The sequence below is a fragment of the Gopherus flavomarginatus genome, chromosome 14 (genome assembly GCF_025201925.1).
Source record: "Gopherus flavomarginatus isolate rGopFla2 chromosome 14, rGopFla2.mat.asm, whole genome shotgun sequence".
Lineage (NCBI taxonomy): Eukaryota > Metazoa > Chordata > Testudines > Testudinidae > Gopherus > Gopherus flavomarginatus.
The window spans coordinates 40755569-40773186 of NC_066630.1; the positions used below are offsets into that span (position 1 = coordinate 40755569).

Here is a 17618-nt window from a genome sequence, read left to right on the forward strand (position 1 = left end):
AGTTCTCGTCCATCTTCCCCGTTGAAGGAAAAGGCTGGGCAGGGACTGTTGAATCGTGGAAGTAAATGTGGGGCTACGCAGGTGATGTCAGCAAGAGGGCTTTGACTTCTTTGACAATGAGCTGATGTTCCAGGAAAGAGGATTGCTGTGCTGGGATGGGCTCCATCTGACACTCTGATAAGTTAGCTGGAGAAATGAGGGCTTGACGGAACTCAGAATAAGTGGATACATAATTGGTTAAACCACCATGAACAAAGAGTAACTATTAATGGAATGATGTCAGGTTGGAGGGAGGTCTCAAGTGGGGTTCCACAGGGCTCTGTTCTGGATCCGGTGTTGCTTAACATCTGTATTAATAACCAGGATGTAGGAATAAAAAGCATACTGATCAAATGTGCAGATGACACAAAGTGCTGCCAACACTTTGGAGGATAAAGCTAAAATTCAGAGGGATCTTGATATATTGGAGAACCAGGCTAAAGACAACAAAATGAAATTCAACACAGACAAATGTAAGGTGCTACACTAAGGGAAGAAATACTAAATGCACGAATACAGAATGGGGGATAACTGGCTTGGCAGCAGCACTGCTGAGAAAGATCTGGGAGCTGTGGTGGATCATAACCTCAACATGAGTCAGCAATGTGATGCTGCTGCTGCAAAAAAGCAATTGCAATTTTGGTTGCAATAACAGAGGCATCGCATGGGAGTGATAGTACCGCTCTACTTGGTGCAGGTTAGGCCTCAGCTGGAGTAGTGTGTTATTTTGGTCACCAATGCATAGAAAGGATATGGAGAACCTGGAAAGGATCCAGAGGTGAGCGACAAATATGCTCTAAGGACTGGAATGCAAGTCATATGAGCAAAGGCTGAAGGAACAGGGTAGGTTTAAGTTTGGAAAAGAGGAGTGTGATGGGTTGGATCACAGAACCCCCCTTGGGAGCTGCCAACTGATGTGCCAAGACTACTTCTGCCCCTGCTTTCCTGCCCTGTCAGCTTAGGACATCAGTGCCCTGCCTGGTTTGAGCCAGACCCGCTAGCCTGCTGCAAACCCAGACCCAGGTGTGGATCACATACCTCAACAGCTGCAGGCTTAACTGAAAGCAGTTTACAGAAGCATTCTTGCCTTTAACACTCAGATGCTCAACTTCCAATGGGGTCCAAACCCCAAATAAATCCGTTTCACCCTGTATAAAGCTTATACAGGGTAAACTCATAAATTGTTCACCCTCTATAACACTGACAGAGAGCTATGCACAGCTGTTTGCCCACCCAGGTATTAACACAAACTCTGAGTTAATTAGTAAGTAAAAAGTGATTTTATTAAATACAGAAAGTAGGATTTAAGTGGTTCCAGGTAGTAACAGACAGAACAAAGTTAAGTCACCAAGCAAAATAAAACAAAACACACAGATCTGTGTCTAATCAAACAGAATACACCCTTAGAGGTGCTTCAGTAAGTTTTTTCCTCAGACTGGACACCTTCCAGGCCTGGGCACAATTCTTTCCCCTGGTACAGTTCTTGTTCCAGCTCAGGTGGTAGCTAGGGGATTTCCCAGGATGGCTCCCTCTTTTGTTCTGTTCCATCCACTTATATATCTTTTGCATAAGGCGGGGAATCCTTTGTCCCTCCCTGGGTTCCCACCCCCTCCTTATCAATGGAAAGACACCAGGTTAAAGATGGATTCCAGTTCAGGTGACATGATCACTTGTCACTGTAAGACTTCAAGCCTTCATTCCTCCCAGCCTGACTCACAGGAAGGCCTGGCTGCAAACAGAGCCATCCACAGTCAATTGTCCTGGTTGATGGGAGCCATCAAGATTCCAAACCACCATTAATGGCCCACACTTTGCATAATTACAACAGGCCCTCAAAGCTGTATTTCATATTTCTAGTTTCAGATACAAGGGTGATACATTTATACAAAAAGGATGACCCCATCCAGTAGATTATAAGTTTTGCAATGATACCTTACAAGAGGCCTTGCGCATGAAGCATATTCCAATTACATTATATTCACTAATTAGCATATATTTATAAAATCATATAGAGTGCAACGTCACAAGGAGATTAAGAAGGGACATGATAGCAGTCTTCAAATACTGAAAGGCTGCCATAAAAAGATGGAGAAACATTGTTCGCTCTTGCCCCAGAGAGCAGGACAAGAGTCAATGGGTTCAAACTACAGCACAGCAGATTTAGATTAAATATCAGGAAAACCTTTGTATCTGTAAGAGCAGTCGCCCAATGGAACAGACACCTAGGCAGGCTGTGGAAGCTTCTTCACTGGAGGTTTTCAAAAGGATGGTTTAGACACAACAAATCCTGCATCTTGACAGAGGGTTAGACTACATGACCCTGGGGGTCCCTTCTAACCCTGTGGTTCTATGATTCTATAACACTGGCCAGGAAAGAAAGGCAGGCCCCTCACAGCACCATGCTGAAACACAGGTCTGGCAGCAAAGATAACAATGCAGCTTCCCAGGCGGAAGCCTGGCAGCAATTCCATTTGCTGTGTGCTTAGCTCACAGCTGGCTGGAGATAGCACCCATAGAGCGCAAGCTTGAAGTGTACAGAAAATCCACCCTGTTGCCCCTGCCTACTCCTCCCAGACCTGCCACCCAGTAAAGCACCAGCAGCCAAATCATTTTTGTCAAAAAAAAAAAAAGAAAAAAAAATTAAAAAAATTAAAAACTCCACCCCCTCTAATCTGCTCCCCAGACAATGGAGCTCTTTGTAATCCCAACACTGCTTTGTCAAGCTGGCAGTGAAACAGGGCAGAACCCGAAAGTAGCTGCCTCTCCTCAAGCATGCCTCCGGCCATTTCCTCTGTGCTCGCTGTACCACGAGCCACTTCCCAAGAAGCCTGTATCCTTGAGAATGAACAAGCACAAGCAAAACAGGATCCTTCAAATGGAATGATATGTTCCCTCCCTCCCCTCACACAGAACCTAGCCCTGCTGCTGGAGCGGCAACATCGCTGCAGCTGAGCTGGACAAAAACTGTGAATAGATCAGTCCCCCTGGCTAAGCACTGGGGTTGCTGTCAGACAGCTCCTGCAGTGGTAGAAGCCTCACCAGCCATGCAGGAGGTCTGGGTTCGATTCCTAGCTAATGCAACAATGTTCCCCCTCCCCCCGCCCCACCGAGTATTCAGCTTCATGCTGTCAACAGCATTAACCCCCAGAGAGCAGTAAAACTACCACATGCTTCACACGTTACACAACAGGCAAACTATATTGTCTGCCTGACTTAGCTAGGGAGCCCCAGGGGCAGGCCTGTGTCTCCCTGTAGGCATGACGGCAAGCGTCCTGGGCAACTCTCAATACATAATAATGAATCAGTGAGAGGTCTGGAGGTGTAGGCAGTGCACCTGCGCCCCTAAAAGGCCGGATGTTTCTCCAGGCTCCCTAAGAGCAGAGAGGTAACATGCAAGGGCTAGTGGCTATGTCAGGAGAGCTGCAAGGGTCGGAGTGTCCTTCCATATGAATGGAGAGTGCATTCGTATGGAAGGACACACTCTGTACATAACTGTAGCCAGCGATAGGATTCACGTACTGTATAACAAGGGCATCTAGAGGCCCCGTGCCAGATTGGGGCCCCATCACATTACATACTGTACAGGCCCGACTCCAAAGAGCTTAACATCTGCAGAGATAAGCTCTGCATAGGTGGGAGAGGAAACAGAGGCAATTACTCAGCAGCAGAGCCATATGGGTCCCCACAACTTGCCCCACTGAAATGCAGCATTAAGAGCCACTGGATGGGGCACGAGCCTGGATTTCTATCCTTGGCTCTGACTTGATTTATAGTCTTGGCCAAGTCCCTTGGCCCCTCTCTGGCTCAGTTTCCTTATCTGTGCAAGGCACTGCCGAGTGTTACCTGCCTCTGTAGTGCACTATAAATGAACCATGTTGTGAGCAGGACAGTGCTCCTCAAAGTGGGGTGCCCCAGACACAATAAGCTGTGGATGGGGGGGGGCAAGCAGCAATAATGGATCTCATGTGGCCAGGGATGTCCCCTCTTTGCCTTTATCCCTTCATCCCAGCAGGCTGCGACACCATCCCCATGGCAACTGACAGAACAGTTAGTTTAATGCACAAGCGCTCTCTAGCAAGATTGCCAGCTGGCCAGCTGGCAGTGTCCCTCCTGGTCCAAATGCTACGTTCCCCGGATCCCAGCCCTGCTCCTTAGGGAGAGTGCTGACTCACCGCAGTTTACTTGGCAAGGTCAGCGGCTGCCCAACTCGCCTGTCTCCGAGCAGGGGAGTCGAGCCAGGCTGCCTTCCTTCCCTCACTGCTCCAATTACCCATGATGGTTGCAAAACGCAAGGTCTGTGCTTTCACGTCCTGCCCCAGGGCTCTGTTATGCCACCTCCATGCTAATGTGGGAAGGATGGACTGGCTCAGGAGCAGAGAAGGGACCCAGCCCCAACTAATTACCCACTGCCTGAGGATGCCTGGATCCCGAATTTCAGTTCAGCCCCTTACAAAAAGAAGAGTTGACAGATTCAGAGGAAGATCTGGTCCCAGATCCCTGGGGGCTGGCCAGTAATGAGGGGGTGTGTGTGTGTGAGTGGGGAGATGGAGCAATGGCAGATTCTATTATAGCTCAGGGTCCAGGGTGGACTCCGCAGATGATTAAGCCAGACACATGAGCAAGTTGAAGTGGCTGGGACCCAAATTAGCACAGCCTTCCAAGAGCTGGTTCTCAAGGCTGTGCCTTGAGGGTGGATCAAAGCTCCTCCTCCCTAGTTGCAGTTCTACACTAGAGATGGGCAAATCTCAAAGTCTGGAGCTCAGAAGCTGTGAAATGGACCCAGCAGTGCAGTGCCCTGGATCTAGAAATCCACAATGGTCTAGAGTGATCTGGAAACACTCTAGACTCAGATGGAGAACTCTAGATCAAGATATCGGAATGCAAGCCATTTCAAGAGCACAACAGCTCTCAGTGTTGGGCCCTCTGCACCCCTCCAGCATAAGGCCCAAGGACATGAGAGGGAAAGGTAGATGTTTTGCTATGGTTTCCACCATATGGTGCTGGCCACCTTGGGAGGCAGGGTACTGAATAAGATGGCGGGTGTGAAAGCTGTAGATCTCTTGAGATATCTAGATAGACTTATGTGTAGTGCTGGGGAAGAGCCAGTGGTCGTGGTACATGCAGATACCAAAGACATAGGGAAGAATAGGAGAGAGGTCCTGGAGGCCATCTTGAGGTTGTGAGGTAATATAAATATAAAATCATGACTAGTGTGGAGAAAGTAAATAAGGAAGTGTTAATTATGCCTTACCATAACACAAGAACTAGGGGCCACCATATGAAATTAATAGGCAGCAGGTTTAAAAACAAACAAAAGGAAGTAATTTTTCACACAATGCACAGTCAACCTGTGGAACTCCTTGCCAGAGGATGTTGTGAAAGCCAAGACTATAACAAGGTTCAAAAAATGACTAGGTAAATTCATGGAGGACAGGTCCATCAAAGGCTATTAGCCAGGATGGGCAGGGATGGTGTCCCTAGCCTCTGTTTGCCAGAAGCTGGGAATCGACGACAGAGGATGGATCATTTGATGATTCCCTGTTCTGTTCATTCCCTCTGGAGCACCTGGCATTGGCCACTTTTGGAAGACAGGATAATGGGTTAGATGGACCTTTGGCCTGACCCAGTATGGCTGATCTTATGACCCTGGGTCTAAGCCAGTCTGGCAACACCTGTGCTCCTCAGTTCAATCCCCGGCAGTTTCCTCAGAGGGACCAACATCTCTAGGAAATCATTTTCAAGGCTGGGGCAGTGAATTTCAACATATTATTTCTAAAGCAGATTAACCTTTAGAGCTCCTAATTTCATTGAGATGCAGCCTTCTGACAGCTATGGAGAGTAGTGCAAGGAAGCCTCCCCTCCCCTGCAGTAGAGTAGTGTGAGGAAACCACCCCTGCTCCCCCCACATCCCCCGGCAGAACAGCACAAGGAAACTGCCCCTGGCCCAGAAGAGCAGCATGAGGAAACCACCCCCGCCCCACCCCACCGAGGAGAGTGGCACGAAGAAACTGTCCCCTTCCTCCCAGGGAGAACAGTGAGAGGAAACCATCACACCCCCTTGGGGAGAACTGTGTAAGGAAACCATCCCCCCTCCCCACCAAGAGAACAGTGCGAGGAAACCATCCCCTCTTGCCCCAACCCAGGGAGAATGGTGTGAGCAAACCACACTATACAACGAAGCCGCCCCTGCTGTGCCCAAAGCACCAGCTCCCCAAGGAGCTCAAAGAGAATCTCTGTCACTCAGATCCCCCGGCCAGCAGAAAGAAGGGCCAATACAGTGGGTGTAGTAGAGGATCATTGGTAATTAGGACACTGTATCTGAAGTTTGAAAACATGAGGCTGAGTTACCATGAAAGCAGGCTCTGTGCCATTGCTGAAAGCTATCATGGCATTTCAGCAGGCCTCCCCATCTCAGCTGGTACACCTGCCACCCCACCCCTTCCAACCTCCCAGTGGGACGCAATGCATTATGGGAGTCGCCTGTGGCTCGACTAGAGATGTCATCCAGAGCCCAGAAGAGAGCGAGAGTTGAACGCCCTGCCACCCAAGGGCTGGGCTGTGGTGGGGTTCAGGGGGCCCTGTGGACTATGGGAGGAGAACCTGGAGGGAGCAGGACCTGACTGAGTGAAGAGCAGAAGAAGATGGGATATGGGGAGGAGAGATGGTGGGAGAAAAGAGACCATCGGGGTGGAGGTCTTGTCTCACGAGAGACCCTCTGAGGCTCTCCAGACACTATTGAGGATAATCCCCAGGCCCAGAAGCAAGCATCACTCAGCACAGTACCCCCACCCCCACCAGACCACAACGTGCCACGCAGACTCACTGGTAGAGGGTGCCGCCATGCTGCCGCTTCTGTCCAGGCCTGGCTCGGCTCGGCTTGGGTTCTCTGGCCATGTCCATATCTAGAGGAAGAGACAGCAGGGGAGTGAGACAGGGCTAGGAGCCGGGATGAAACGGCCAGCGGAAAACAGAAAGGAAGGGGGTATGAGAAGAAATAGACGTATATTGCCTTAAAGTCGGGGTTCCAAAAACACCTCAGGGAGCTGGCAGCCAACACCCACTGGCTCTCAGGAACCACCTAGGCACGTAACTTCCACTGATTTCAATGGAACTCAGGTGCCTAAATGCCTTGGAGGAACTGGGCCTTGGCTCCCTTAGGCGCTTGTGGGATCTTCTTGATTTCAAGCCCCCCCCGCCCCCCTTTCTGAATGTGAACTACAAGCAGTGAGACCCAGAGGAGTGATTCCAGTGACTGACTGACTGACCTCCAAGCACGTCACAGTGACTCCCTCATCCCCTCACCCCCCAAGCAGGTCAGTCAGTATCACGATCCCTACTGACGGGATCAGAGGCACGGGCATAGTAGAGGCCGCATTTTGAAAAACAGCCTCCGATTGGTGGGGGAGAGTTTTTGGTGCCTGACTTGAAATCAGGCAGGCCAACTGTCAGGCGCTGAGCACTCACAGTATCCCTGACTTCAACTGCAGCTCAGGGTGCCTGAACTGTCAGAAAACCAGGCTCATATTAAGCACCCAAAATCAGAGGCCACTTTTGAACACATTAGCCTAAAAGCAAACTAGCATCAGAGCCACGAGTTGAATACAAGAGTCCTAACTCCTAGTCACTGGTTCCAGCCACTATGCAACGCTCCACACACAATACTTCCACATGCTGAAGGTACAAAGGCACCATAACCACCACTAACCCATACTGCCCAAGCACCCTTCTTTCCAGATCCTCCAATGACTGACACAACCTCCCGGGATGCCTGATGCTCCCATTCTGCATGAGCAAGGCTTTAACCCAGTTACAGAACATGGCTGATGGCCTGTCTGTACATGGTCCCTCTTGGTCAGGCCTGGAGTACTGTAAGGGGATAGCTTCCTGGACAGAGCCCCATTATTAGAGGTAGTCCCTATATTATGGTAGTAACTAGGAACCCCAGCCCAGGAACTGGACCCCATTGTGCTAGACGCTGGATAGACAACACAAGCAGTAAGGACAGGATGTGAAGAGGAAACCGAGAGCCAACTGCAACCCCTGTCCAGGATGACCACATTTCCTAAAGGGAAAACGGGACACTACGGGGGGCTAGCGCAAACCTCCCCCCTCCCCTCCCCAGTACAGGGCTAGCCCGAGCCACTCACCTGAGCCCCCCATGTGGGGCTGGCATCACTGCTTGCGCAAGGCTGGGGCTGGCATCACGACTCACCCGAGCCGTGCCTTCCCCCTGCCCAAGACCTGCACGTCTTCACTTAAGCCCTGCCTCCCCCACTGCGCGGGGCTGGCATCACTGCTTGTCCCAGCACGTTCCTCCACATCCCACTTTTTTTTTGGAAAGTGAGAATTTGTTCTGTTTGCTCCTGCCAACTCATCAAGCTGACAAGAGCAAACAGGACAAATGCCCACTGTTGCCAAAAAAGTCAGGACCGTCAGGACAGGGCTTAAAAAAGGGACGGTCCTGGCCAAAACGGGACACACGGTTACCCTACCTATCACCCACATGCCTCCTGAGTCCTACCCACTGACAAACCAGCACTTCTTCCAGCACAGTGCTGGGCTTTCTCTGAAGGTCTTTTGAACAAAGCGCCAGCCCAGCCTCCTCCTGCTTACCATTTGTGGCTGAAGTGGAGAGGATCAGAACCCAAGATCAGCACAGATGGATATGCAGCACTTTGTACAAGTAAAAAGCAACAATGAGCCCTGTGGCACCTTAAAGATTAACAGATGTATTGAAGCATAAGCTTACGGGGGTGAATACCCACTTCGTCAGACCCATGTAATGGAAATTTCCAGAGGCAGGTACAAATATGCATTATACTTTGTACAAGTGTTGTTTCAAAGATGGTTCTCCAGGGGTGAAGTTCACAGGAGGTGAGGCTGGGAGGTGTTTCTGTCCCAGGGGTTTAAACAGCCTTAGGGCACAAGGTCATTATTCACATTGTTACCACAGCTGCTGGCTGTCACAGGCTGACTGGCCCCTTTAAGAAGTGGGTGGGGAGGGAGGGAAGAGAGAGAGAGGGGTCCAGAGTACCTGTGACTGATTCCTTCCTGCCCAGCTGGGCTTAAGGGAAGGAACCTGGGTCTTATAAAGCGCGGCAGCAGCAGGGGAAGGCTGGTTACCCACAGATCTCTCTCACCCAAGGGAGGTGAGGGAGCTGCTGGGGAAGAAAGGGCAGAAGCTGCAGAGGGTAGGAGGTCCTGAAGGAGACTACCCAGCAGTGGCCAGGAGAGCAGCAGCGGGGCTTTGCCTGCTGACCACTATAGGCTAAAGAGAGGGAGAGTTGAAGAAAGCTGAGTTTTGGCCAGGGGTGGATGCTTGGTACAGAGCAGATTGGGACAAAAGAAGCACTCCAAGCCTGGCTGAAGATGTCAGAGCAGAAGTTTGTGTTGTGATGATGGACTCTATTCGGGGACTTTGAGGAACGTTTGTTATTAAGCCATCTCCAGGCCGGGGTGCTGTTAGCCACACAAAAGCCCTGCTATGATGGTAAAAGTACTTACCCTCTGAGGAGCTGCCTGCCCCTTCACCTCTGCTTCAGAGCAGGGGGTGCAGCTATGGCAAGCTGTGACTGGTCTGCATGCTGGCTGAGCCAGTGCCCCCTGCCGGTGTGGTCTCTAACCTCCCAGGGTAGAGGAACTAGCACGTACACCATGGTCACTGACACAGCTATGGAGAGCAAGCATTAGCAGGTCGCTAAACTTTAGCACAATGGGCTTGCAGCTGCTGTGTTTCTGGAGTCTCCAGAGTTTACAAAAAGCCTGGTGGGTGAACAGTGAAAGACAAGGCAATCTCACCATCAGGAATGTTGCCCCTGGGGGATCAATTACTCGTGTCTCCGTTTCAGTGTACTCCAGGGCCATATGTTCCCATTGGCACAAATGCACTTTCTTTGCACTTACTCTGAGAGCTTCATTTCAGTCCTTTCTTCTTACCCCAGGAGTTACCCTGGCCACTGCCAGACATGGCCCAGGCTGGTGGCCTGCTTTAGAAAGGGTCTTCAAAAGACTGAGGCACCCTAGGCGACTCCTGTGTGAGGCAGCCTCTCTGCAGACACTATCAGCAGATGGTGATTCCCAGCTTCCAATGGCAGAAATTACATAGTCCCATAGTTAAGGTTCCTCTATTGCGGCAAGCAAACAACCATGTGAGGGGCTGTGCTTGGCCTTGTAACTCACTGACATCCAGTCCTGGTTCTTCTCATGGCAGGAGCTCCATTCAAAGTCCATTCCAGGTGGGCACAGGAATCCTGCCCTCTTCTCTTTGCTCGCGGTGAACGAACAGATGGGAGGAGCCCGCCCCTATCTGCTCCATTAGAAGCAGTGCTGCTGGGCCCATTGCCAGGGCAGCAAATGATTTCTTGCGACTGATGCCATCCTTACTTGGTGGCTTCACTGGGAGAGCATAAAACTCTTAACCTCAGGGTCATGGATTCAAGCCTCGTATTTATTAGCAACAGCATGGATCAGTAGATAAGGTATGAGTTTGAGACTTAGGAGGCCTCTACCACTGACCTATTGTGTCACCTTCAGCAAGCTGCTTCCTCTCCTCTGTCTAGTTAGCCTGTAAGCTCTTGGGGGCAGGGACAGTCTCTTTGTTAGTACACCTCTACCCAGACAGAACGCAACCTGACAGAACACGAATTTGGATAGAACGCGGTAAAGCAGCGAGGAGCCCCAGGCCCTTCAAAGCGCCACCTGAACCACGCTGCTTTACCATGTTATATCCGAAATCGTGTGGAGCACTGGGCCCTTTAAATCACCGCCCGAGCCCCACTGCCACAGCTCCAGTGGTGATTTAAATGGCCCGGGGCTCCCCACAGCAGCTGGCATGCCAGGCCCTTTAACTCACTGCCAGGGAAGCCGGTCCAGTCTGGTACGCCGTACTGGACCAAACCCAATATAACGCGGCCTCACCTATAAGGCGGTGAGATTTTTTGGCTCCCAAGGACCGTGTATATGTACAGAGGCCAGCACAATGGGGACCAGATCTCGGCTGGAGATTCTAGATGCTGCTGCAGTACCAATAATAATATGGCCCCAACCACACAGGCCTTGAGCCCAGGTTCAATGAAGTTGTGCTGGATCAGGACAGAGAATGTTTTGACCTGGCTTAAGAACTGCATGAGTCAGCCCAGGTAGAGAACATGGTGCATTAACCCTGTCTGCTTCCAGTGTCACCAGCTGAACAAACCACCCCTGCCTGGTCTGCCTACAGCTGAGTGTGAACTGTGCTGACTGGGCCCAGAAGGCTGTCTGAAAACAAAATTTGCAAAAGAATACAAGGCCAAGCCAGTCTGGCAAGATGTCACTCAGCTGGATGTCACAAACAGCTGCTGCCTGCTGCCTTTCAGTGCAGGACACTAATGTTCTCCCAGCCCAGTAGAAGGAAAGCCTCTATAGTGATGGTCCTGCCAAAGGGGGAACTAGGGTCCAGTGCAGCTTGAAGAGGATGCAACAACCTTTCAAGCAAGACCATTATCCACCGATCCCACCACCACAGTCAAAGCTGCCATGGACCATCACTGTCCACCTACCCCATATGCCAGCCCCAGTCAGTGCTGGGGAGTCTCAGGGCTCAGTGTCAGGAGTACAGAGGCTCAGAGCTGGCAGGAAATAGCATGGGGGATGGAGGTGAAAGCTCCTCTGCCTTCCCACAGTAGAGAGAATGAGTGAAAGAGCCTTCCCAGGGGCATGCTTTGCACATACAGACCTGTGGGAGTTACATGCAGTAGGAGCAAAAGCCCAGACTAAGAGCTCACCATTCCCATCAACGCAGCTCCTGCTTTCCATCCACGTTTGCACATCCCAGCACCCGGATTGGAAATCTATCTTGGTACCGACCGCACTCATCACCTGAGTATCTTTGCTGCTGAATCCAGAGAGTAGTGACGGTCCACCATGCAACCGCAGATCATGCTGGCTCCACCATTACTCTGTCCCCTTGCAGAGTCCACGTGTAACGCTCCGCAGAGATCCAGAGCAGGATTCAGGAATGGCTGAGATGGGCCCACACAACACCCAGTATGTGCTGGGACAGGACATTGAGAGCTGTGGAATTCCAGGCAGGGCCCCAGCCAAGCAGATGCACTTCCTGTAGCTGCCAGTTCTTTATCTTGAAGTGAGTCTCTAGTAACCTTTAGGACTCCACTAGTACGTTGGTTGCCAGTGCCTTGGAAGGGTCTAGGCTGCTCTGACAGCACCTCCTCTCTCCATGGCCCTCCATTTGCACCTGTTACACGTCTGCACATCATCACCTGTGCAATGAACACTGTCTCCTCTTGTTTGCAGTAATCCCCGGGCCCCATCTTCTGGAACGCTTCTCCCAGAGCCCAAGTACCAGCTGAATTAATATTCATGAAATGCTAATAGGTGTTCCCAGGCAAACAACAGATCCCTCAGCTGCGACAGATTCTGCAGAGATGGCCTGGCACAGCTAAAAATGAACAGGGTGGGAAAGGGAAACCATCCCAAGTTACCCCCACTCATGTGCCTGCGTACTTGAGAGACCTTTCACATTGCCACTGCCTTGCAGTGATGCTGCTCCCAGACTCTCACTCCAGCAAGGCTATACTGGCAGGTAGTGTGGTCTAATGGGTAGAGCACTGGCTTGGGATTCAGGAGAATTAGGTTCTATTCCCAGATCTCTGTCACCTTTGCAAAGTCACAGCCCCTCTACCTTGTCTATTTAGACTGTATGCTCTTTGGGGCAAGGACTGCGTCTCACTGTGTCTGGACAGCAATAGCGCCTCTGGGCCTCTAGGCAACATGGCAACATACGTAACAGCAGCAAGGCAATACAGTAAAGTGTTGGGGTGGGGGCTGGGTGTCTCAGGGGATTGGCCTTTATGCCTCAGAATAAGAAGCAGCACAGATGGCCCCAAGATATGAGATTCACAGGCAAAGTTCTGGGTGCTAGGCTCAGCGCATGAGAGAGGAAGGGCCAGATGTGGAAACAGGGATCTGGATCCAAGGTTTGGTTCAGGCCTGTTTCCTGGGTCATCTAGCCCCTTTCCCTGCCAGTGCAGGATTGTCCCCTGGAGTATATCCTCCAGGGTTTTGTCCCATCTAGCTTGAATTGTCCTCAAGCAATAGGTTTCTTCCAGCACTAGGAAACCTGTACTACACATTATCACTCCACCCTACTGCTCCTACCCGCACCACCTTGTACCAGCCAATAATTCTTCCTCCTCCTTGGCGTTTACAGGCTCCATATTTGCAGGCTGTTGTCATGTCCCCAGCTTAGCCATGCTATCTATTCAGCTCCTCTATGACCAGTCTGTCTCATCATTCTGCTGCTCTTCTCTGAACCCCTTCCAGTTTCACTCTCTCTTCTGGGAACGAGGTGTCCAGAACTGAACACCCTATTCCAGGTGCGTCACACAGATCGAGACTATTCATTCCTTGTCCACAATGTGATGTCTCCGTCCAAAAGAGCATTGTTGCCACATCACACTGCACATCCATGTCTAATTTGCCCTCTACTGTCACCTGTCAGTCTCTTTCAGCATCACTGCCCTCCAGGTTTCACTCTTCCCTTGAAAAATCTGTAAATTGGATGATATTGTCCCCGAATCACTGTGCACTTTATTCCAAGAGGAATCTCATTTTATTTTCTGCCCATCTTTCCAGTTTCTCTCAATTCACCAGTATTATTTCTAGCCTCTCTACTGTAGGCAACTATCCCAATTTAGTGTCATCTGCAAATTTAAGGCCAGATTCAACTACTCTTATGTTGAATAGCATCTTACTCTATCCCATTAACTGGCAGACTCTGGCACGTTTCACTAACATGACGTTTACCTTCTTCCAACCCCTATCCACCTGGATCCCCACCTCTCTGCCTGCAATTTAAACTGCTCCTTTTCAATACCCTTTGCTTAGGTTTTAATCAATTTTTAGCCCATGTAATATCCATATCAAAGCTAATCTGAATCTATTTTAAGAATATGATTTTTGTGAGTCACTGTGGCAAATACTTTACTAACCTAACTATATCTAATTTTGTCGAAAAGCATGAGCAAGATTTTTTTGGCTTGAACTCGTCTTTTTAAACCTGTTCTCGTTATTGCTCATAGTGCCTTTATCCTCTAAAGAGTGCTTTCTTTTTGCTTTTAATATTTGTTCTATTATTTTACTAGGGTTAGAAATTAGACTTCCAAGGCAGGAATTGCCAGGATCAGCCCTGCTTCCTTTTTTGAAGATTAGTACAACTTTTACTGTATCCTGTTGACCAGATAATGCTCTAGTTGTCCAGACTTCCAAAAACTATTGTTGCCTATTTGAACTGCAACATAGCTTGGTGGAGACTAAACTGTTGATGCTACTCATTGGTCTCTGGGTTGTGTGTCTAGTTCCCAGTGTGGAAGTGTCCATATCACGTACACAAACAAAATCTCACCAACATAACAAGTGACTAGTGGATAAGCCAAGGACTGTCTGGTGTGACTTCCGCTTGCATTGAGGTGGACAATGGGAGTGATTTGGGATTTCATGGTAACACTTCCATGCAGGCACATTAGCAACACTAAGGCTCTATCTACACCACAGACTTTTGTTAACAAAAGTCAGATTTCATCAACAAAACTGCACACACTACAATGTTCTTTCCGCGAACAAAACTCTCCTGCTTTGCTGGCAAAAAACCATGGAGCTGAGGAGCTATGGGACAGGTGATACTCAGGTGACGGAGGTAGGGCCGTAGGGTAGGTCGAGTCAGGTACGAGGTGACGGAGGTGGGGCCATGGGGCAGGCAACAGTCAGATACTGAGGTAATTGGGGGGCACTGAGGAGCCACGGGGTGGAGGGCAGTCACGTACTGAGGTGATGGGCGTGTGGCCATGGGGCAGGTGGAGTCATGTATTGAGGTGATGGGGACACTGAAGGGCCATGGGGCAGGTGGCAGTCAGGTACTGAGGTGACAGGGGGCACTGAGGGTCATGGGGTGGGTGGCTGTCAGATACTGAGGTGATGGGAGTGAGGCCATGGAGCGGGTGGAGTCAGGTACTGAGGTGATAGGGGGCACTGAGGGCCATGGGGCAGGTGGCCATCAGGTACCGAGGATCAGGGGGCAGGTTGCAGTCAGATACTGAGGTAATTGGGGAGCACAGAGGGCCATGGGGTGGATGGCAGACTGGTACTGAGGTGATGGGGATGGGGCTATCGGGAGGGTAGTAGTGAAGTACTGAGGTGATGGAGTAGGGCCATGAGGCGGGTGGCACTCAGGTACTGAGGTGATGGGGGGCACTGAAGAGCCATGGGGCAAGTGGCCATCAGGTACTGAGGTGATTGGGGGGCACAGACGGTCATGGGGTGGGTGACAGTCAGGTACTGTGGTGATTGGGGGGCACTGAGATGCCACGTGGCAGGTGGCAGTCAGATACTGAGGTGACAGGGATGAGGCTATCAGAGAGGGGGTAAAAGTGAAGTACTGGGCTGATAGGGGTGGGGCCATGAGGTGGGTGGCACACAGGTACTGAAGTGATGTGGGGCACAGAGGGTCATAGGGCGGGTGACAGTAAGGTACCGAGGTGATTGGGGGGCACTGAGGTGCCATGCGGCAGGTGGCAGTCAGATACTGAGGTGACGGGGATGGGGCTATCGGGGGGGTAGTAGTGAAGTACTGAGGTGATAGGAGTGGGGCCATGAGGTGGGTGGCACACAGGTACGGAGGTGATGTGAGGCACTGAGGGCCATGGGGTGGGTAACAGTCAGGTTTGGAGATGATCAGGATACTGAGGAGCCACGCAGAGCAGCAGAAGTGGGAGGCAGATTTACAGAGGCAAAGGGTGGATGGTCATGTGGATCTAATGGGTGACTTGGGGTGCAAGTGGGAGAGACTGAAGGGAAGTGGCAGGCCTTTGACTTCCCGGATTTGTACGAGGGTGTGCAATACGAGGGTAAAATACTGAAGACAAGAAACCCCCAAGGAGATCCAAGCTGAGAGCTCCCTCTGTAGAGACCCCTAGGGGGAACCCAGGAAACCATGTTTTCTTCCTCTTGGAGCCTTCAGTGATATCTCTGCTTACCTTCCATCTCTGGCTGACCCCACATGGAGCGAAACCTCCACCCTGCAGCTTCCCCACAGGCCTGTGCAATCACAGTTAACTGAATCCCTGACCACACTGGGGCTTTCAAACTTAATTGCTGCCAGGGTTTCACCCTGCTGGGCAGGGAGTCCCCTACAAGGCCAGACCCTAGCTGAGGTGCTAGCAACATCCACCCAGTGCAAGGCCAGTGGATGGGCACAGCTATCCACCCCCAGAACTTGGACAGATTTGGGAGCGAAACCTGGCTCCATGGAGTGACTAGAGCCTAAGAAGTCTCCAGTCCTGACCCATCTGAGCATCACTGCCTCCCAAGAAGGGACAGAGACCAAGATGCTCTCCCCCTCACCTGGCCCTGGTGATGCTGCAGGCCAGCTAGGAGCATGCCACCCCACTTGCTGGAGAAGGAATGGAAGGCGGGGCACTTTTTACTGCCGATGCCTTGCCAATTAAAATAGCTTCTCCAATCCATCTGTGAAAGGAAGAACGAACCCCAAACTAGGCCTACCTGGCTTGGCACTCTTGAACACAATGCACCCCAGGGCTGCCATGCTACTGATCTTCGGGGCCCGTTTTGTGAGAGCACAGCCTACATTTCTGGGGTATGTGAGGGCGCAGTGCCCCAAGAAGCATGCTGGAGCCTGCTAGATCTTTAGCTAAATAATTATAACAGAAGCCAGCCTTTGGAACTCCCTGCCAAGATCAGGACCCCACTCACAACAAGTGGCAAGGTTTTGCTGCTCATGCTTCATAACATCCACTTCCTCACTCTTGTATTCTGCCTCAACACCAGGTGGTGGGACCTGTTACCACCTGAGGAGGGGAAGGAATCCCGGTGGATCAGCCTGCACACCACTCACACCCGGGTTATTACTTAGGGGCTCCTCCATGGAGCCATGATCATTGGCATGTTCCTGGCACAGTCCACGAACTCCCTGGACATTTGTCCCTTCTGCAGTAAGATGACGATGCTGGTGCACATCTATGCAGGGTGTGTCAGGCTGCAGCCCTTCTTCTGGCTGCACTTTTCCTTGTCCCTCCTAATCTACACATACCTCATCCGTGGCTCTCTTCCTCTTGGTATTGGTCAGTTTCCACCCATCACTCCAGAAGAAGGACGCTACACAGGGGGAGAGTGTGTGTGTGTGTGCGTGCGGGCGTGTGTGTAGTGGGGGGTGATCTGCTATGGTGGGGCCCATTTCCAGTCCCTTGTAGCTCATATCTTCATGCAGAATTCTTCTGGGCCGTGTCCTCTAATTCCTTGGACACCTTTGAGGGAAGGTGGGCACTGTCCAAGATTCTCTGCTTGGTGTCCCACTCTGGTTCCCTGATTTTCAAACTCTGACCTCACTCCCATTCCTATTTTCTCCTTTGTTGTCCCCGGTAATCAACTGGAGCCTGGACTTCGTGATTTCTCCCTTTAGTTGATAGGGAGGGGTTTTACTTAGGGTGGACCTAGACGAGCCTGCACCGGAACTTCAAATACTATCAAGTGAAAAGGTTTTGCACAAACCATCATATGGAAAGAACACA

At 50.9% G+C, this 17618-nt stretch overlaps 2 protein-coding genes and 1 long non-coding RNA gene across 5 annotated transcripts in view; 1 reads left to right on the top strand and 2 right to left on the bottom strand.

Moving 5' to 3' along the window:
* CLEC18C (C-type lectin domain family 18 member C) overlaps window positions 1-17618 on the bottom strand; it is a 271662-nt gene that overhangs the window by 178032 nt on the left and 76012 nt on the right. The window lies entirely within an intron of this gene.
* LOC127034042 (heterogeneous nuclear ribonucleoprotein C-like 2) overlaps window positions 1-17618 on the bottom strand; it is a 49523-nt gene that overhangs the window by 28595 nt on the left and 3310 nt on the right. For both annotated transcript variants that reach the window (XM_050922470.1, XM_050922466.1), the window contains exon 2: window positions 6863-6941. In XM_050922470.1, coding sequence (XP_050778427.1) covers window positions 6863-6941 — 79 coding nt within the window. The remainder of the gene's footprint in view (window positions 1-6862; window positions 6942-17618) is intronic.
* Window positions 13978-16405, top strand: LOC127034062 (uncharacterized). Its single transcript, XR_007769282.1, has 3 exons — window positions 13978-14898; window positions 14949-15374; window positions 15570-16405. It is a non-coding gene; the product is annotated as an uncharacterized LOC127034062 (long non-coding RNA).